Genomic DNA, 21,043 nt, shown 5'->3' with positions numbered 1-21,043 from the left:
CAGAAATAGTTCCCTGAACTTTTATATTTATTCTGGCCAAATTGAGCAGTTAGTGGAAACTTCTCACTGCCCCACAACCAGCCCTGACCTCCATGCTCCAATCACTGCATGGTGGGTCTGACATTCTAAGGTTTAAACACTGTGTAGGCTGCACATGATGGTTTCGTATAGTTGTACAGGATTGGAAATCTCCTGTCTGTCTAGGGTGAGCAGCAGGGTCTCTCACTTCAAGGTCATTGCAGGGCAGGTAACACACTGTGTTCATGATGGCCTAGAGATTTTATGGTCATGATTCAGCAAGACACTTAAAAATGTGTTGAACCTTTAGCATGTAAATACTACCACGGACTTCAATTAGACTAATCATAGGCACATATTTACAGTCTGTGGTGAAACAGGATTTCTTTCTTTCTTTCTTTCTTTCTTTCTTTCTTTCTTTCTTTCCAATTATCATCTGGATTGAATGCACATGCTCTGCTCTCTGTGTAAGGAAAAAGTATCAGGAGCTCCTAATTTCACAACTGTCCTTTATCTCTGTGTTTGGAAAAAATGCATCTTATTGTTCAGAGTCTCTCAACATTTGAAGGTAGTGCTTACCATGCATATCACAATGTTTTGACTCAGAGCTAGAATTGTTTGAAAAATGTCTTCAGCCCCACACCCCTCTCAGAAAATTTTGACATTTATTCCATGTTTTTTCTAGAAGAAGATGTTGGGTGATTTTTGTTCTTTTTGGTTTTGTCAGAAACATATACACAAATACACACAAACTTGGAAAGAAAAAATATTCCCTTTCCCTGTTGAAACCCCCTCCCCAGGGTGGCTTTCAAACTTTCAGCTTATGTATCTCAGGGAATGTCTAGTTCTAGCTCATGGCAAGCTGAAGAGTAAATCTACCAGGGCACTGGACTAGATGACCTATCGAGATCCCTTCCAGTCCTACATTTATATGATTCTATGATAACCTCACCTTTAAAAGGAAAAGGGAAAAAGACGGGAGTAGAGAAAAGGTAAAGAAAAGAAGAGAAGAAAAAAAGGAAAGAAAGAAAATAATGGAAAAGATAGAAAAAGGGGAGAAAGAGAGACATGAAAAAAGAAAAAAAGAGAAATAAAAAAGAAGAGAGAAAAAAAAGGATAAGAAGGTAGAGAGAAAAGAAAATAATTGTCTCTGAGTGGTCCAGGTGTCAGACCGCGAGCGTTCACCAGTGTGGGGTGGAGTCCTGTGATTGTCCCACTCCCAGTACCATGGGTATCAACCAGGATTGCTCAGGCGATCCAACTGGACTCATTACCAGCACATGATCTCTCGGGGAGCTGTGTCCAGTGGTGAATACAGTGATCCAAAACAGTCTTCTTAAAACAAAGTATTGTTTGACTTGAAGAGTAGGAGTATGACATAGGAGAGGATTAAAACAACAAAAGGTCTACCTTTTATCTTACCTAAACGCGGAGCCCCTCGACAGGCTAAGCTTCCTTGAGGACTGGAGGGGAGTTTCTCCTTCTAAACCTTCTCACCAAACCAGCCTCTCCTCTATTCAGAGACAGTGTCTCTTTAAATACCCTCAGACTTTTGATCTTCCTTCCTTTGTAAGGGAAGGATTTAGCCCTGGGAAAGCTGGCCTGGAAGGCCTACCATGGGTGGGCAGAGGTAGCATATCACAGTTAATTCTCCTTGGTGTTTGCTGAGGATCTCTTATCTTGGCTGTTGTGCTTCTTCCTGGGTAGTTCCTGGCCACTGAGCTCTTGTATTAGCCAAATATGTGAATACAAATAACATCTTTACAATATACAAACATATTGAATTCATAGGTTGCTACAGGCAGCTCCAAATCCACCACAAGAACATTTGAAAAACAATATTTTTACAGGTTTCAAATAAATATTTTTCTGACTATCATTCTTCTCAGGGCTTCCTTTACCTCTTTATTCCTCAAGCTGTAGATCAAAGGGTTCAGCATTGGGGACACCACTGTGTAGAACAGGGAAAGCAGTTTGTCAATGTGGAGGGAGTAGCTGGATTTGGGCCTCAAATACGTCATGATACCGGACCCGTAGAACAAGGTCACCACAATGAGGTGGGAAGAGCAGGTGGAGAAGGTTTTGCTCCTGCCTGTATCTGACGGTGTCTTGAGGATAGCATAGAGGATACGGACATAGGACACAAGGATGAGTAGGAAGGGGACCATGATGAAGAGGACACAGATGGTGTAAATAGAAATTTCATTCCTGTAGGTGTCTGTGCAAGCCAGCTTTAGCAGTGGGGGCAAGTCGCAGAAGAAATGGTTGAGATTATTGGGCCCACAAAAGGGTAGAATGAATATGAAACTTGTCTGCCCTAATGCCACCAGCAGACCAATGAGCCAAGACACAGCCGAGAGCTGGAGACACACACTTCTGCTCATCATGGCCCTGTAGTGCAGAGGGTGGCAGATAGCCACGTAACGATCATATGCCATGGCAGCCAGCAGGCAACACTCTGTGATCCCCAAGAAGGTGAAGAAATACATCTGCATGGCACAGCCCAGGAAAGAAATACTTTTGTCTTTGGAAAGGAAGTTCACAAGCATCTTGGGGATGGTGGATGAGGTGTAGCCGATTTCCAGAAAGGACAAGTTCCGGAGGAAAAAATACAAGGGGAAGTGAAGGGTAGGGTCCACCACTGTGATCGTGATGACGACGACATTGCCCACCAAGGTGATGAGGTACAACACCAGCACCAAGAAGAAAAGAGAGACCTGCACCTCCAAGAATTCAGAGAAAGACACGAAGAGGAACTGTGTCACAACTGAATGGTTCCTATTATCCATGTCCCCCTGTTGTTTTCCATCTGCAGAGACAATAAAATCATTCATTCACCGGTTAGCTGGGAGGATCCACCAGTATATACATATATAGCCCATGACAAACATTTTCAATAGTGGCGACTGGTCCTGGGTGCCCAAATTTTTGGATGTCCAACATAAGACCCCTTTTGGTTGATGTTCAGTGGGACTAAAACACACAGCTCCTATTGACTGGGCTTAGAAAATCAGGCTCAAGGGGCTAGATACGCAAAGGGACTTAGACACCCAATTGTCTCTTTAGGTGCCTAAATCCCAAAATTAGACCCCAGTGGGATTCACAACCCCCCCACTCAGATGCTCATGAACCATATAGGCCTCTGAACTCACTTGACACCTAGGTTTTTGCAATAACATCTCCCTAGGCTCCTCTGTTTCTTCCTCTGAGCATGCCCACTCTCGGTATCTGGACACCTAAGTCCCAGAGCAATGTGTGAACCAGGGGCAGCCAGGTGTTCCTCCACCTAGTTCACCTGCAAGGTCTGATCCGTCAGCATGCTCAGAGCTCACCTAACTCCATAAGAAACAGCTGGGAATGGATAGTGGGGTGGGGGGAAAGACCTCCCTCCTCGCTTTCAGCCCAGTGGTTAGGGTGCTCACCTGGAATGTAGCAGACCTTGGGTTATTTATTTATTTATTTATTTATTATTTTATCCAATTATTAATTGGAACAGCTTCAACAGGAAAGACTGAAGGAGCCTCATGTCAGGATAGCCCATAGCCCAAGGGTTGGGACACAAACCTGAAAGTGAGCAGATCCTTTTGCAAGGGGGCTAAGGGGGAACTTGAGCCAGGGTTGCCTGCACTCCTGGTGAGTGCCCTAAATACTGGCCTCACACAGGGGCGGCTCCAGGATTTGCGGCGCCCCAAGCAGGGCGGCATGCCGCGGGGCGCGCTCTGGCGGTTGCCGGTCCCGTGGCTCCGGTGGACCTCCCGCAGGCATGCCTGCGGATGCTCCACTGAAGCCGTGGGACCAGCAGACCCTCTGCAGGCACGTCTGCGGGAGGTCCACCGGAGCTGCGGGACCAGCGGACCGTCCGCAGGCATGCCTGCGGGAGGTCCACCGGAGCTGCCTGCCGCCCTCCCGCGGGACGCTGCCCCAAGCACGTGCTTGGCGCGCTGGGGTCTGGAGCCGGCCCTGGCCTCACAGTTATGAGCAAGGCCCTCCTCCTGCAAAAATGGTAAGAGGCACCTGACTCCAATAGAGAGTTCACAGCTGAGGCTCCCAAGCAGATAAAGGCGCCTCCCTGCAGCCTGGATTTAGGTGTTGAACTCTGTGAGAGGGGCAGGGATTAGGACACGCCCATCTCCATTGGCTAGTTTAGGCAGAGAGCTACATAGCATGCTGGGTTCTACAGGTCCCATTCCTAGGTGCCTGTATCTCTCCATTCATTGCATAGGAAGCCTTGGCTTTGTGAATCCCAGAAATTTCCTAGGTCCCTAATTTCCTTTGTACACCTAGCCCCAGGTGTCACAAACTAGGCACCCAAAACTGAAGGCACTTAAAATCAGCGGCTAGTTGTGAGTGTATCAGCCTGGAGCTCCCTGTTCTGTAAAAGGAGGGCAGTGTTCCTTTGTCTAGTACAGATGCGAGCAGGTAACAAGTGGATTTTATTCCCTGTTGCCTGGGTGAGAATGACAAAGCTTGATGTCCCTGGGTTCCACTGCCAGCCAGACCACATTGGGCTCTGATCCTGAAAACCTACAAGTAGTCCTGGCTCAGTGATTACTCTGAATAATTGAAAGGCGTCTGCCTGCTGCATATTTCTAGGTTTCATTCTACAGGAGATTTCATGCAGGTAGACACATACTGATTGAGTGCACAAAAACACTGCAAACATGTTCCCATTTCTCTCTCTCTCTCTCTCTCTCTCTCTCTCTCACACACACACACACACACACACACACACATTCAAATCTTTGGTCTCACAAACAATTTGTTCAAAGATGGCTGAAATGTTAATCAACTTTCCAGCCAGATTCTTCCTTCAGTTAACAGCTCCAGTGCAGCAGCAGGGTGAAATAATACTCCTTTTTGGCAATTTAATATGCCTGACTTCCCTCTCTGTCTGGCTTTACACCACAATCCACTGTAACTCAATTATCTTCACTAAAGTTACTAATTTCCATCTGATGAAGTGAGAGGAGAATCAATGCCATCAAAATTCAAGTTATCCACCCATCCATCCATCTATGCATCCCTTCATCCCCAAACACACCCCTCTATCCATCTATCCAGCCATCCATCCATCCCCACACACCCCTCTATCCATCCCACCATACCCATCCATACCCATCCATCCAAAGGCAGCAGGAGATATATGGATCCAGGTCACTGTGAGAGCCAGGAGCAAGCCAGGAAGGGGGTGTTTAGTTATTTGCACTTGTGCAAAGCTCCCAAGACTTCTCCATGCCCACACACTGCAAGCAGCATTTTACAACCACTTCACACAGAGGTAAATGATTACACAAATTGGACAGCCACGCAGACTCGAGTCTTGACTTCTAACAGATGCTGCAGCATTGAGCACAGTGTAAGAATCCATCGAGAATTGTATATAGATTAGAATAAGTTACTTAATGCAAAATAAGGTTGGGGCTGGGACAAATTAAAAATCTAAACGAAAAAAATAACCAGTTATGGTGGGTAACCCTGGATGGAAGGAGCAAAATCAGTGCTAAGCAGAATCAGTAGGGGAAATAGCACTGACCTGAAACTCCAGGATGTTTGCAGCTTGAAGTAATGACCTCTTATTTCCCAGGATTGATGACCAGGATTCAGGTCTCACATCTCAGATTTATCTGTGTGTTTTCTCCACAATTTGGATTCTCTAGTTAAAGAGCCTCACGTCCCAGGAGCTGGGACTGGACGGCAGGGGATGGATCACTCAATAACTGCCCTGTTTTGTTCATGCTCTCTGGGGCACCTGGCATTGGCCCCTGCAGAAGACAGGATACTGACTAGATGGACCATTGGTCTGATGCCATGTGGCTGTTCTTAGCATGAGCAGAAGCCACAATCTCATGTGGAAGAACATGCTGCTTATAAAGTAGAGATGCTTGCACATATTGATACCTTTTCAGGAGAACACTGTGTCTCCCCCGAGAGCGCTTGTGAAAGAGAGTCTGGGGAGTTATTTCTATGTCTTTTGTGTTGATGGCACAAACAACAGTCCCAATGCAGGCAACGTTCTAAGTCACATGAGATCTCCCTGCTGACATTTCATCACTGGGGATGGTCAAAAAAATTTGTGAAATCTTTTTCTGAAGGAAATTTGGGATTTTAACTAAGGAACAATTCTACACAAATTGTTTAATTGGAAAACTTAAAAATAAAATAAAATAAAATAAAATAAAATAAAATAAAATAGTTTTTGGACCAATGGATTGTGAGTTAAGTAAGTTTTCAGCAAAAGTTTTTTGGCTTTCAAACTTTTTTGTTTTTGAGTTTTCAGTAGAAAACAATAATTTTTGTAGATGATAAATTTAAATTTCAATCGAAACGTTCTACAGAGACAAAGGAATTCCTGCTAGATTTACTACTGAAATTACAATTATAATGTATTATTTGCATTGTGCAATCAGCGAAGATCCCCAGTCATGGCCCAGAACCCCATTGCGCTAGGTGCTGTACAAACACAGGATGAGCTCTCGATGGCTGAAATGTAACTCTTAGCCCTGTTATGTCCCAGTGTAGGCTAGCCAGCCTCACTCCAGAACTCCTTATTCACACCAGCACCTCTAACCACCAGGTGACAGACTCATTCTCTTAGCGATTGCTCTGTCTCTGTCTCTCTCTCTGGGCCATGGGCTCTTCATTTATTTATTCACAGTGTAATAGCTTCAACCGGAGACAATGTGTTGAATGCTGAATCACAGCCAAAGTGAAAGGAGAGCTGTGGCCACTGGCTTCAGTGGAGTTAACTTTTGAGTTATTTATGTCCAGTGAAGAGTCTCACACCTGCTCCATTTTACTGTTTGATATTGTCCCCTGCTCACTCTCACCTAGGGTGACCAGATGAGAGGAAGAAAATATTGGAACACATGCGGGGGGGTTGCCAGTGGAGCAAAAGAAAAAGTGGAGTGCCGCCGGCGGAGCAACCCCCCGCCCAAATGGAGTACCGTGATCAGGACAAACATTGGTCTGGACGCAGGACAAACGCCTAACTATCAGGACATCTGGTCACCCTACTCTCACCTGTTGCTTTACCTTGATGAATGCAGGCAGGGCTCATCCAGCAGGGAAGGGATCTGGGGCGACCCTGGAGATCATTCCGCTCGCAGGGTGCCTCTGAAAGCTCTGTGGTTGCAATCTTACCTCCAGCTGGATTAAGCCCACAAGTGTCAGATCTATGAGCACATGCCATACTGCTGGTGCTGAAGAACCACCTCCCACAGCTGAAAGTCTGCAGAAGACTCAGTGTTTATACATGATCTAGTCACTAGAGGGGGACAAACAGCCTGACAGGGCTACCATGGGTTATGCAATGCCCTGGACTGCAGGAGCTCGTCCCAAGCAGCAGAGATCAATGTCAGTTCAATTCCCCATAGGTGCCAGCACTTTGTCACTCCGCTTGCTCCTTCTCAGGCAGATGGATGAAAAGGGTCAAACTTGAGAATTTGCAAGATGTAGCTCTTCACGTCATGAATATTTGAGTCTGCATGTTTGTATTGGTTCCCTGCAGCCAGGGGAAACTGGAACGTTTGGAAAAAAATTGGAAATGTTGGAAAGAATTTGGTGACATGATTCTGTTCCCCGTTACATCTGTATGAAACTGGACCAATTCCAGTGGCTAGAATGGGACTGGAACAGAAAACTCATCATTACTCCTCTTCTTTTCTTTCATTTTTATCTGTTTTTTAAATCAGAAGTTACCAGCAAAAAACATGATGAAAATGTTCCATTTATCCAAAATATTGGTTTCAGTTAAAAAGGTGCTATTTCAAGAACATTTTCAATAATATTTTCACAAAACATACATCTAGAACTTAGAAATGAAAATGATTCTTTGCCCACAAAACTAGGTTCTCATTTTTCTAACCTCTCTATGTATCAAAGGCCCTATAGCATGAGAAGAGCTAGGGGAGATGGCTTTTACCACAGGTACTTGTGCCTTTGCCGGCTGTTTCTAGGAGAGAGGCACTGCGTGCAAATCCTGTGATGTTATAGGCTTTATTGATTGAACATTAATTGTGTGGCAAGAGACAAAGGCATCTGGCATCACACAGAGCAGAGACAGCAAAGAATCCTGTGGCACCTTATAGACTAACAGACGTTTTGCAGCATGAGCTTTCGTGGGTGAATACCCACTTCTTCAGATGCAAGTGGTGGCCACCCACGAAAGCTCATGCTGCAAAACATCTGTTAGTCTATAAGGTGCCACAGGATTCTTTGCTGCTTTTACAGATCCAGACTAACACGGCTACCCCTCTGATACTTGACAGAGCAGAGACTGATTGAGCAACAATTCACACCAGCAAGCAAAGAATGATTTATACCAAGAGAGAATTTTTCTTTGACTAATGTGCAGAATCAGAATTGCTGAACTAAAGTGCAGTCAAGTCACGAGGTTAATTCATGAGCTAGATACTAGTGCTCTCATAGCAGAAGCTGAGAATCCTCACCCCACTGTGATCCCAAATAATGACATTTGCCAGCCAGGTGACAATTCTGTAGTTTGCAAAATCTACTGGGTGGCTTTAACATATGCAGAGAATAGATGAAAAAGTCTTCTTAAGAGCTTGCCTTCTTGTTGGAGCAAGCCACAATATGTTTGATCTCTTGCAGAATCTTGTCTTTGTTGTTCAACACATTCAGTCTGGCTGACTGGAGGAGTTTGTGGATGTCTCCCTCGTTGTAGAGAAAGCGAATGGGGGTGAATTTAATTCTCCATTCCTTCACATAGCCTGAAAGCAAAGAGAGAGAAGATGTGAATACGTTTTTAGGATGAGAATATTAATCTTACTAACGTAGTGTCAATAACTACTACTACTATTATTAGGACTAAAATACAGGTAGATATCTTTATGGATATTTTGAAGATTCACATTTAAATTAATTAAAATTAAAACAATGAATGGGATATAGGGCCAGATTTTCAGAGGTAGCTAGGTGTGGAAAGATAGGCGACTAGTGAGATTTTTGAAAGCACCTGTGTAGGTTAGATAGGTTAGGTACCTAATTCACTTAGGCACTTTGTAAATCCCACTAGGTGTCTATCTGCATCTATAGGCACCTAAATACCTTTTAAAATTGAAATGTTTACAGTTCAGTGAAGAAAAAAACCAAACCAAACCAGAGGTTAGTAACAAAAAACCTGTATCATAGATTATTAGGGTTACAAGGGACCTCAAGAAATCATCTAATCCAACCCCATGCTCAAAGCAGGACAAATCCCCAAACCATCCCCTCAAGGATTAAACTCATAACCTTGAGTTTAGCAGGCCAATGCTCAAACCATTGAGCTATTCCTCCTCCCCAGAGATCTCCATAACTACCTACTCTGTAATTTCTCCCAACTTCCTGTTACGTTTCTATCACTGGCTATTCTAAGATAGGACATCAGACTAGATGAATGTGACTTATTTTCCCAATCCTTATGTCCCTTTGCTACGTTACCCCAGCACAAATCAGACTCAGCTGTATTTAAGTCACCCATGTACGTGAAATAAGAGTGAGGTCAGGAGCCTTTAAGAAAGTTGGCGTGATGTGAAAGTTACCTGGGCAATTCACTTTGTTGAAAAGTGGGAAATGCATGACGGTAGGAGCACCCTCTCCTCTGAAGATGTAGCAGTCAGACGGGTTATCTGGGTCTTGGAGCAATTTCTCGTCCACCTTAGGGAACGGGATGCAGTTTTCTTCACAGTATTTGGCAGCTTGCTTGACTGTCTAAGAATGAGGGAAATGTGATAGTTTTATTTAAAAGAACTGCTGCTGTCCACAGATAGTCAAATACTCAAGAGCAGGTACCTCAAAACACAAAAAGGCTAACTTCTCTCTGATATCTCAAATAAATTGACTAAGCAAAAAACCTCCAGTGCAAATCAGACCCTCTGCTCTTGGGATAGGAAGAATGTTTGTGTAGCAACACATGGCTGTCTACACAGAAACCCCTTGGCTGGGATTTCCAAAAAAACTACAAGGAGCAAGAATTTACCTCCCTGGAGAAGTCAATAGGAGCTGGGCACTTAACTCACTTTAAAAATCTCAGCCCACAGCCATAATCAAACATGGCATATTGAGTCCAGCACCCTGGCACAGAGCTAGAAGGTTCACTGCAGCCCACAGCTGTTCCACAGGGATAGATCTGAGTGGTTCAGTAGGACCCGAAGGAAAGCTCTGCATAAGCTCAAAAGCTTGTCTCTCGTACCAATACTAGTTGGTCCAATAAAATTCATTACCTCACCCACCTTGGTTCAGTAGGAGACATTTTCCTCTATGGCCCAATATTCACCCCTGTACTCATCACATCAAAGCTCAAGGCCACTAACGCTTCATCTTACAGTTTACAGATTTCCTTTCCTGTGGTACTATGGGGTGGATTTTCAAAGTCACCTAATCCGTTGCCCGACTCCCATTGATTAAGGCACCAAACTGTCCATTATGCATTTGAAAATCTCTTCCAACAGAGATCCATTCGGCCACCTCCCAAAAATACTAGATTTGACTCAAGTCTGCTGACCAACTTCCTACTTGGATGGTTGGATTCTTTCCACCAAACATTCCCCCAGCAGGTTCAGAATGGTCTGGGATCCTTTGCTCACTTCCTGTCATGAACTGTTCTCCAGCAATGAAGTTAAAAGAAAAAGTTTGTTTTTTTTAAAGATTCTAAACTCCTTTTTTGGACCCTTATCGCTTGTGATCAGAGACAACATATTTTTCTATGTTCGAACATCACCTGGCACAATTGGCCTTCGATCCTAATTGGAACAATAGTAAAAATGATAACAATGATAGAAGTTACCTGAAACGGATCAAAAGGTCCATAGTCAAAGGAGAGGATCAGTTTCACTTTCCTGTCTGGGCGGAGAACCAGGGGGTAAGCACAGTTTATGGCTATGCCAGCATCAACCAAGGAGATGACTTTATTGTTCACCAGCTCAGGAGTGTCAATACCAGCTAAAGGAATGTATCCAAAAATAGAGTTTTAATACTAAGAGATTAGAATCTGCACCTACCCATAGCATGCGAACAAGATTTATAAATAATATTCACTGCAGCTATGGTTTGGTAAAGAGTCTGTATTCTGTGTCCATTATACAGTATAGCCGCCCCTTCCCCACCCTCATCTTCTGCTGCCCCTAATGCCCATTATACATTATACTCATTTCTTATTCTTAATCCTTCCATCCACTGGTCATTATACAGTACAACCACCAATTTCTGATTCCTGAGCTTCTGTTTCCATCTACGGGGCATCATTATAGGCACTGCTGGAAGCAGCACTTATAGTTACATTTTTCTAACACTTCCCATTACTCTGTTTTCTGTTTTCAAATTTTTTATTAGTTTGGGTGTGGGGGGTATTATATAAGCATGTAATTAAAGCTATATCATAATGCCTATGCAGAAGGAAGCTTTACTGCAGATCCATGGGCAACTTTAACTCTGATCTGTCCCAAGCTTTGAGTGCTTGACCCTCCAATCTTAACATAATATTGAGTACATAATGCTTTTGATTGGAAGCATTAGATTTTTATCGGTCAATAAACATGGAGTTCACCCTATATATATAAAGCAATGAAAGCCTGTTTCCACTGATGAAAATCTAAATGAATAAACATTTTGAAAAATGCTTAAAAATAAACATTGATATTGTCTGTCAAAATTAAAAAAAAATAAACATCAAATTCTTCCAATCCTAACAAGACAGTGTAAAAAGACAACCCTTCCCCATAGGTTTCTGTGTGATGTATTTACTGTCAAAACAGGACCCTAGGAAAGGGAGACATTCACACCACAGAGTCCCTAATCTGTATTTTACTTACAGTATTTGTAAAGAAAGTTATTATTGGTTCCCCATTTCCAGTGCAAGAGATCGTAAGTGGTTTTAGACAACATCCTAGCTAAATCCACTGCTGAGCCTGTGAGAGAGCACAAACCAGAATTAAAATATCAGAGCTAAGTACTAAAACATATTCAGGAACTTCTGAAAATCAGAGTTTCTCTTATCTTGTATTTGCTAGTATAGACAAGGAGCTGGGGGGGAAATTATGGTGTATCTTTTATGGAGCAGAAGCTGCAAAGCAAAGCTGATTCTAAGGAACATAAGGGGAACTCTCTCCTGAGACAGAGAGAAGCTGTGGTATTCTCAGCATCCTGGATCCCACACTGTGCCACATAATGCTCCACACATGCTTCTCTGCATTAAGATACCATGTTCTTTCCTTCACAAAAAACCTGCTGGAAGTTATAAATCATTTCCTATGTTCCACCATGTGAGATATGTAGCCTAGTTCTGTTAGTTCCTGAATTGAGCTGTATAAATAACAGATTTTTTGGTTCCATGGCTAAACAAACAATTGTCATTTAAAAAAAAAATGATTTTTTTTTCAAATTTTTCAGCAAACAGAAAAAGTAAAAAAATAACTTTGTGTGGAAAGAAACATTTGGCTTGACTCACAATGAAACATTTCATCCTGTTTTTTGAGCTTTTAAAGAGAGATCTTAAAGTGAAACTGAACACAATTTCTAAATAAAAAGGTTGTTTTAAACCAAAACATTTCACTTTGAAAATGTGACTATGAAAGGTTTTGTGTTTGCTTGAAGTGCTTGGGAAACCTCAGCTCAGGAACAGGGACTGGTGTATGTCCTTCCCACATTGAGGGAGGGGCAGACTGGGTTATAATGACTGGTCAGGCTTCTGATTCCGGCATGATGATACGGTTGTGGGGCCCTAGACCAGGGAGCTGGGGGGCATTGGCTGGAGTCTCTCTGTTCTTGGTTCATGAATAGCATTCATGTCACTCAGCAGGGGGTGCCCCTGCCTGTGGATGGCTGTGTAAGTGCAATACCTGGAGGGCTTTGCAGCTTGTCACAGCATCATAGTGAGCAAGGGATCCCAGGCTGGTAAGCAAGAGGTCCCAGCGGTACCCTAGTTCCAGGTTGCATACTGGGGAACCCATCACACACACACAACCAAAACAGCCGAAATGGTCAAAATCAATATGAGCCCCCTCTCCCAATAATCATTTTCAGTGAATCTAAACATTTTGGCTAACATGAAATGGCCTTTAGATGCCTAAATGCTTTTGAAAATACCACCAGGCACCTAAATACCTTTAAAAATCGAACATTACGTGACTTAGGATCATAAGTCCCACTGAAAGTCAACAGGGCTTCTGCTCTGATCCCCTTTACATGCCTTTTGAAAACCCCACCATACATCTGTCATGGTGCTGCCAGTCCAGGAATAATCACGTTGCCCCAGCTGAAATGGACATTCTGAAAACACATTCATCAACATTGGTGAAGGGGTCCAGAAACTTTCGTAAAGGGCATGACACAAAACCCTACACATAAATAGGGCTAGTCTGGAACAGCTTTGTCCTGAGCAGACATCTGCCAAAAACTGACGACATGAGAATTATTATTCACAAGGCAGGGTGTGCAAGAGCCGAGAGATTTGTTTAATTCAGCAGTGCACTCGGCGTTAGTCTCTTCTCACAATGACGCCAAATAACACCTCATGTAGCCAGTGTACGAGAGGAGATTCAAACTCAATGCATAGGGGATTCGACTGACTTACCAATGCCACTCACAATTTCTCCAGTAATTGAACTGCCCATAGTACCTGAAAAAATATATTTGGGTTATCAGTTACTGCACACTATCACTGACCTAGGAAACATAATTCAGGGCACAATGAGTAAGGCCGTGTTAACATTTCCTGCAGGTTGTATCATAAGAAAGAAAGAAAGTAGTGGAACTACGTCTAATATACAGTATCTTCAATTCTTCTATAAGTCTGTGTCAGTACCTTGCCACTTTCCCCTTTGCAATATATCTAAACTTACCCTTTGGCTAAAATCCTTTTCCCAGGCTCCACCATCTCTGTGTGCATCTCTGTAGCTTCCCTAATGCACAGAGCCCCCGCCCCCAACACACACCACAGTCCAATTGTCCACATTAAATCTGCTAAAATGACCTTTGCTTGGATTCTGATTAGCCAGTGAACTCTTTGAATCTCTCCACTGCAGCCCCCTTGCATATTTGAGGTTAAAATTCTCTTCCTCTTTTTCAATGCCCCCTCGCAATTTCATCCTTGACTACTTGGACAGGATTCTGCTTCTGCTTCTGGCTTTGCCAAAAGCTTTCTCTGTGGCATTTGAGAAGTCGCTTAGGCTGGGCTATGTAAGGAAGTCATCACTCATATGCCACTGAAATTCAGTCTTAACTTGTTTAGATTCTGTTGAATTTCCCAACTTTATATCTGATTGAACCCTCAGTTTCCCATCCTGAATTTTCTTAAGGTTCTCAGATACTTTGGTGGTGACCACCAGAGAGTTGCCTATATTAATAAAGAAATATGAGCTTCCCACGAGGCTTTAGGCTGGAGCACACACTCAGCAAAGAGAGAACATTACTCAGGAGGATCATTTATGTCATTAACGATCTGGATATGATTATCCTCTCAGGCTAGGGTGACCAGATGTCCCAATTTTTTAGGGACAGTCCCAATTTTGGGGTCTTTTTGTTATATAGGCTTCTATTACCTCCCACCCCCATCACAATTTTTCACATTTGCTGCCTGGTCACCCTATCTCAGGCAGGAGTAGATCAGAAGCAATTCCACAGCTGCCAATGCAGCGGTGCTGTAATGAAAATGTGTAGCTATCACTTTACCTTTAAGGGGTTTCCTAGTCATGATTGTGGTCTACAGGGGCTCTGAAGGAGGCATGTGATCTAGGTTTTTCAGCAGTCATGCTGCAAAAAGCCAGCCTAGATCAAGGTGGGGAGAGTTGTTCCTCTCTGCCTTAGGGAGCAGCCTGCTTTTACTCTGTTTTTGTTTTCTGTGTGCGAAGGTTCTGGATTTTAAAAGACATAAAGTAATATTACATTGCAACCTTCTAGCAAGAGTATTTAATGTTTTTTTTTAAATCTACCTTCCATGTTTGAATGCTGTGAACATAATAGCAGTAACATCTGTAGGGTCAGAGCCAGAGATCCAGGAATATATACACCTACCTATTGAAAAGGCACGTGGTGAAGGTCCTCCTGGCCCAGTCTGTAAAGCACCTTCCATATCACCTGAAAATGTTATTTTTCCCAGTCATTTCACACAGCCACAGACAATAACACAAACATCTAAGGGCTGGTCTACACCTAAAACGTAGGTTGACTTAGCTACTTTACTCAGGGTTTTGAACAAGTCACACCCTGAGAGATGTAGTTAAGTTGACCTAAGCCCCAGTATAGATACCACTAGGTTGATAGAAGAATTCTTCCATCAGCCTAGCTACTGCCTCTCAAGGGGGTGCATTAACTATAACAATGGACCCCCCCACACACACTGTCACTGAAGGAAGTATTCACAATACAGTACAACAGCGCCATAGCTGTGCCACTGTAGCATCTGTAGTAGTGAAGACAAGCCCTAAGAAACAACACTGAAATTACAGTGAAGATATTCATCAGTAGACCAAGGACAAAAATATTAGCTGAAATATTGCAGGATAGAATCTTCCCTCCTCTACCTCTAATCTGGGTTGTCCAACATTTTGCCCTTCCTGTGTGTGTACATGGCTAAAATCAATGCCCAGATTTTATCATTCCCCTCTCAACTATAGGTTAGGGGTTTGATACAGGAGTGGATGGGTGAGATACTGTGCCCTGCGTTGTGCAGGAAGTCAGACTAGATGATCATAATGGTCCCTTTTGAACTTAAAGTCTATGAGTCTATGACATCCTCTTCCTCTATTGCCTCCACAATATATGCATTAATCCCACTCTGGGAGGTTCGAAGTTTCACCCTGAATATCATCTTCCTCAACTGCATTATGGACACATCAGTATTAGGGCTGATGGAAAGTATTCTGTCCAAAATCCCCAAAATTTCAATGAAAACAGAAATTTTATATCTTTTAAATAATTCCATTTAATCAAAACACTATTTTTCACACACACATGACCTGGTCTACTTCGTTGATTAGCACCAAAGTGAACACAACAGGTACTTTACTGGCTTCCAGCAATATAGTGCTATCCTGAAACATGTTAATAGCTGCCATAAGTGTTTTCTTTGATCTGAAGACCGCCAGAGACCTTTTCAATGAGTCTGCCATGCATCATAGAATCTCAGAATCATAGAATCTCAGGGTTGGAAGGGACCTCAGGAGGTCATCTAGTCCAACCCCCTGCTCAAAGCAGGACCAAACCCAACTAAATCATCCCAGCCAGGGCTTTGTCAAGCCTGACCTTAAAAACCTCTAAGGAAGGAGATTCCACCACCTCCCTAGGTAACCCATTCCAGTTCTTCACCACCCTACTAGTGAAAAAGTTTTTCCTAATGTCCAACCTAAACCTCCCCCTCTGCAACTTGAGACCATTACTCCTTGTTCTGTCATCTTCTACCACTGAGAACAGTCTAGATCCAGCCTCTTTGGAACCCCCTTTCAGGTAGTTGAAAGCAGCTATCAAATCCCCCCTCATTCTTCTCTTCCGGAGACTAAACAATCCCAGTTCCCTCAGCCTCTCCTCATAAGTCATATGCTCCAGCCCCCTAATCATTTTTGTTACCCTCCGCTGGACTCTCTCCAATTTATCCAAATCCTTCTTGTAGTGTGGGGCCCAAAACTGGACACAGTACTCCAAATGAGGCCTCACCAGTGCTGAATAGAGGGGAATGATCACATCCCTCGATCTGCTGGAAATGCCCCTACTTATACAACCCAAAATGACATTAGCCTTCTTGGCAACAAGGGCACACTGTTGACTCATATTCAGCTTTTCGTCCACCATAACCCCTAGGTCCTTTTCTGCAGAACTGCTGCCCAGCCATTCGGTCCCTAGTCTGTAGCAGTGCATGGGATTCTTCCGTCCTAAGTGCAGGACTCTGCACTTGTCCTTGTTGAATCTCATCATATTTCTTTCGGCCCAATCCTCTAATTTGTCTAGGTCCCTCTGTATCCTATCCCTACCCTCCAGCGTATCAACCACTCCTCCTAGTTTAGTGTCATCTGCAAACTTGCTAAGGGTGAAGTCCACACCATCCTCCAGATCGTCAATGAAGATATTGAACAAAACCGGCCCCAGCACCGATCCTTGGGGCACTCCACTTGATACCGGCTGCCAACTAGACATGGAACCATTGATCACTACCCGTTGAGCCCGACCGTCTAGCCAGTTTTCTATCCACCTTACCGTCCATTCATCCAGCCCATACTTCTTTAACTTGCTGGCAAGAATACTGTGGGAGACTGTATCAAAAGCTTTGCTAAAGTCCAGAAATAGCACATCCACTGTTTTCTCCTCATCCACAGAGCCGGTTATCTCATCATAGAAGGCAATTAGGTTAGTCAGGCATGACTTGCCCTTGGTGAATCCATGCTGACTGTTCCTGATCACTTTCCCCTCCTTTAAGTGGTTCAGAATTGATTCCTTGAGGACCTGTTCCATGATTTTTCCAGGGACTGAGGTGAGACTGACTGGCCTGTAGTTCCCTGGATCTTCTTTCTTCCCTTTTTTAAAGATGGGCACTACATTAGCTTTTTTCCAGTCGTCCGGGACCTCCCCCGATCGCCATGATTTTTCAAAGATAATGGCCAATGGCTCTGCAATCTCATCGGCCAACTCCTTTAGCACCCTCGGATGCAGCGCATCCGGCCCCATGGACTTGTGCTCATCCAGCTTTTCTAAATAGTCCCGAACTACTTCTTTCTCCACAGAGAGCTGGTCACCTCCTCCCCATACCGTGCTGCAGAGTGCAGCTTTCTGGGAGCTGACCTCGTCTGTGAAGACAGAGGCAAAAAAAGCATTGAGTACACTAGCTTTCTCCACATACTCTGTCACTAGGTTCCCTCCCTCATTCAGCAAGGGGCCCACACTTTCCTTGACTTTCTTCTTGTTGCTAACATACCTGAAGAAACCCTTCTTGTTACTCCTAACATCTCTGGCTAGCTGCAACTCCAAGTGTGATTTGGCCTTCCTAATTTCACTCCTGCATGCCTGAGCAATACTTTTATACTCCTCCCTGGTTATTTGTCCAATCTTCCACTTCTTGTAAGCTGTTTTTTTTGTGTTTAAGACGAGCAAGGATTTCACTGTTAAGCCAAGCTGGTCGCCTGCCATAATTACTTTTCTTCCGACACATCGGGATGGTTTGTTCCTGCAACCTTTATAAGGATTCTTTAAAATACAGCCACCTTTCCTCGACTCCTTTCCCCGTCATGTTATTTTCCCAGGGGAACTTGCCCATCAGTTCCCTGAGGGAGTCGAAGTCTGCTTTTCTGAAGTCCAGGGTCTCTGTTCTACTGCTCTCCTTTCTTCCTTGTGTCAGGATCCTGAACTCGACCATCTCATGGTCACTGCCTCCCAGGTTCCCATCCACTATTGCTTCCTCTACTATTTCTTCCCTGTTTGTGAGCAGCAGGTCAAGAAGAGCTTTTCCCCTAGTTGGTTCCTCCAGCACTTGCACCAGGAAATTGTCCCCTACATTTTCCAGAAACTTCCTGGATTGTCTGTGCACTGCTGTATTGCTCTCCCAGCAGATATCGGGGTGATTAAAGTCCTTCAGACTCATCAAAATGCACATATACATCAGGCTACTTGGGAAATGGTTTTCTTGTTCCACAAGAATTTTGGAGATTTCCAACATTTTCCTGTCTCGAATTGAGACAAATAGTCAATATCACAAAATGTTTTGCAAATCAACATACCTCACCACAAAAATCAGTTCGGATCAATTGAAATATTTCATTTCAATTATTTTGAAATGTTTCATTTTGACTCTGAACTTTAAAAACTTTTCCCTTAGTATAAATGATGTTGAACTTCAAAAAGAAGTCAATTTCAACTGAAAAAAAATGATTTTTTTAATTTAAAATAAGCCAAAACAGAATTTTTCAACAATTTTGAAATTATTTTCCAACTTTTTTTAGTTGGGGTGTTAATAGATATTGACCCTTTCCAATTAACAGTTTCAGTTTTAGCAAAGTGGCTGAACGACCCCCACAACATTTTGTCAAAAACTTCCCAATCATCTCTGCAATTAAGAACATAAGAATGGTCACATTGGGTCAGACCAAAGGTCTATCTGGCCCAGTATCCTGTCTTCCAACAATGGTCAATGCCAGGTGCTTCAGAGGGAATGAACAGATCAGGTCAACCATTGAGTGATCGATCCTCTCTTGCCCATTCTCACCTTCTGGGAATTACACCCTTTTAGCAAAACAAATGCATACAGTGGAGAGTATTTCCAGCCACAGGTCAGAGTTCAGGCATGCATCCTGAGGAGTTTCCCTGTTTGCAGATGCTACAATACTGGTTGAAGGCCGGGTATTTCACAGCAAGAAAGCCAAGAGAAGGAGTTGTGAATGTAACCCTGAAAGGAAGCTCAGAGATAGAGCTCCTTGGGCACAGAGCTCATTAGAGTGGCAGATTTGGGAATTTCTGAGCAAGGAAACTGCTGAGTTTTTTGTTTCTACTCTGCTCAGGGAGACAGGATGTAGTGTACATATTTTGCAAATAAAGACGATTAGACCAAATATACCTGACTTGTATCATCTATTTTTCCTCTTAACAAAATGGCCCTGTAGGTCCCAAATATTAGCTAACAGCTCAGGACAAAACAGACAACCATATGTATATACTTACCAGCTTCAGGTTCAAGGGTGGGTGCTGGAAACCCCTCCAAAGTTCCTTCCCAATCACCTGAAAATGTCATTAGGATTATCAGTCATTTCATATAGCCAGGATCAATCATATAATCAACTGGGAAGCAACATTCAGATTACAGTTATCAGGGTCAAGTCAATATTTTCAAGTTTCATAAGAAACAAAATAGGTACCAATGAGAAGAAATACAATATCGTATTAGATGAAATAGCTTTTCAACCAAAAAAAAACAACAACCCCAAACAACAACAAACAAACAAAAAACAAATGAACATTTCTGTACAGCAACATTTTTGGGGGTTATTGTTTAATGAATAACCAAAATATCAAAACTTATTTTTTCAGTAAATTTGTTTTGGTTTTGGTAAAAATAATTGTTGTTTTTTTCAGAAATTTTTAGTGAAATATTTTTTATTTCTAGTATTTCAATGATCAACCAATATTTTTTTCCCTCTCAAAAAGAAGATTTTCCACTGGCATGGTTGGAATGCCCCTTTTCAGTCATCAGCAGTACAATGTAGTACCATTCACTTATCCCTTGCCTTACCACATAGGCACTTATGGTAAGTAATTCCACTTGTGTCATTGGAGTTACCATGGACTATAATGACCTACTTTTGTTAGCCACCGAGAATGATGAAGCCGATCCTCTTTCTCCCTTAAAGATGCCAAAGAACATATCTGAAAAAAAAAATTAGGAGTCAGTCATTTCACCTTACATTGACAATAACTCAGTCCTTTAGGAATCAACCTTTAGGTCACACTGATTTAGGAGAAAAATATATTGACGAAATTATAGCACAACCATTTCCATCTACTCCCACCAAGCTTGTCACAAAATCTCTGTCTTGTTAATATTTTCTTCATCCTGTGTTGAACATCCACTTAGCGTGGCACTGTGTCCCCCTTTGGAGGTGCTTGGGACACTTACAGATGTTGATATCACCTTTATTTATGGTTGAACTAGAGGTGGACAAAGTAACACTTGGAGTGGGAGTAGCTTATCTATCCCTTTCTGTATGTCCATATGGCTTAAACCATCATCTAGACCTCATTACCCCCCCCCTTTGACTTATTGACTCATTAATTAAGGTTTTTTTTAAAAAATATATATATATATAAAATATAGCTGATATAAACATTTTGACCAACATTTTTTTTTCCTGTCTGAAAATGTGGCTTCATCAAAGTCAAAATCTTCCATAGGAATATGTCAGTTTTGACCTTTAAAAAAATATCCAGGAGAAAACTATGAAAGGAAACAAACAACAAATCAATGCAAAATTACACTTTATTTTGTTTTGGTTTTTATAGAAATATTTTTCCCTACATTTGGAGTTTGGATTTTCACTGCATTTTATAACCTTTT

General features: G+C 42.8%; 2 protein-coding genes across 2 annotated transcripts in view; both read right to left on the bottom strand.

Moving 5' to 3' along the window:
• Positions 1-1,871: 1,871 nt before the first annotated feature.
• LOC120381268 (olfactory receptor 10A4-like) lies at positions 1,872-5,560 on the bottom strand. Its single transcript, XM_039499452.1, has 2 exons — positions 5,552-5,560; positions 1,872-2,827 (listed from the first exon to the last, which is right to left on the bottom strand). The coding sequence occupies exon 2, from the start codon at positions 2,805-2,807 to the stop codon at positions 1,872-1,874; it is 936 nt and encodes a 311-aa protein (XP_039355386.1). The 5' UTR covers positions 2,808-2,827; positions 5,552-5,560.
• Positions 5,561-8,411: 2,851 nt separating this feature from the next.
• Positions 8,412-21,043, bottom strand: part of LOC120380100 (cytosolic phospholipase A2 gamma-like) — a 36,887-nt gene continuing 24,255 nt past the window's right edge. Inside the window, exons 10-17 of the mRNA XM_039497596.1 lie at positions 20,290-20,355; positions 19,654-19,710; positions 15,028-15,090; positions 13,589-13,633; positions 11,829-11,924; positions 10,805-10,959; positions 9,561-9,729; positions 8,412-8,747 (exon numbers count right to left, since the gene is read on the bottom strand). Of these exons, the coding sequence (XP_039353530.1) occupies positions 8,575-8,747; positions 9,561-9,729; positions 10,805-10,959; positions 11,829-11,924; positions 13,589-13,633; positions 15,028-15,090; positions 19,654-19,710; positions 20,290-20,355 (824 nt within the window). The 3' untranslated portion in view covers positions 8,412-8,574. The remainder of the gene's footprint in view (positions 8,748-9,560; positions 9,730-10,804; positions 10,960-11,828; positions 11,925-13,588; positions 13,634-15,027; positions 15,091-19,653; positions 19,711-20,289; positions 20,356-21,043) is intronic.

Source organism: Mauremys reevesii, linkage group 13 (assembly GCF_016161935.1).
Source record: "Mauremys reevesii isolate NIE-2019 linkage group 13, ASM1616193v1, whole genome shotgun sequence".
NCBI classification, from domain to species: domain Eukaryota; kingdom Metazoa; phylum Chordata; order Testudines; family Geoemydidae; genus Mauremys; species Mauremys reevesii.
This window is presented reverse-complemented; position numbering and strand designations above follow the sequence as displayed.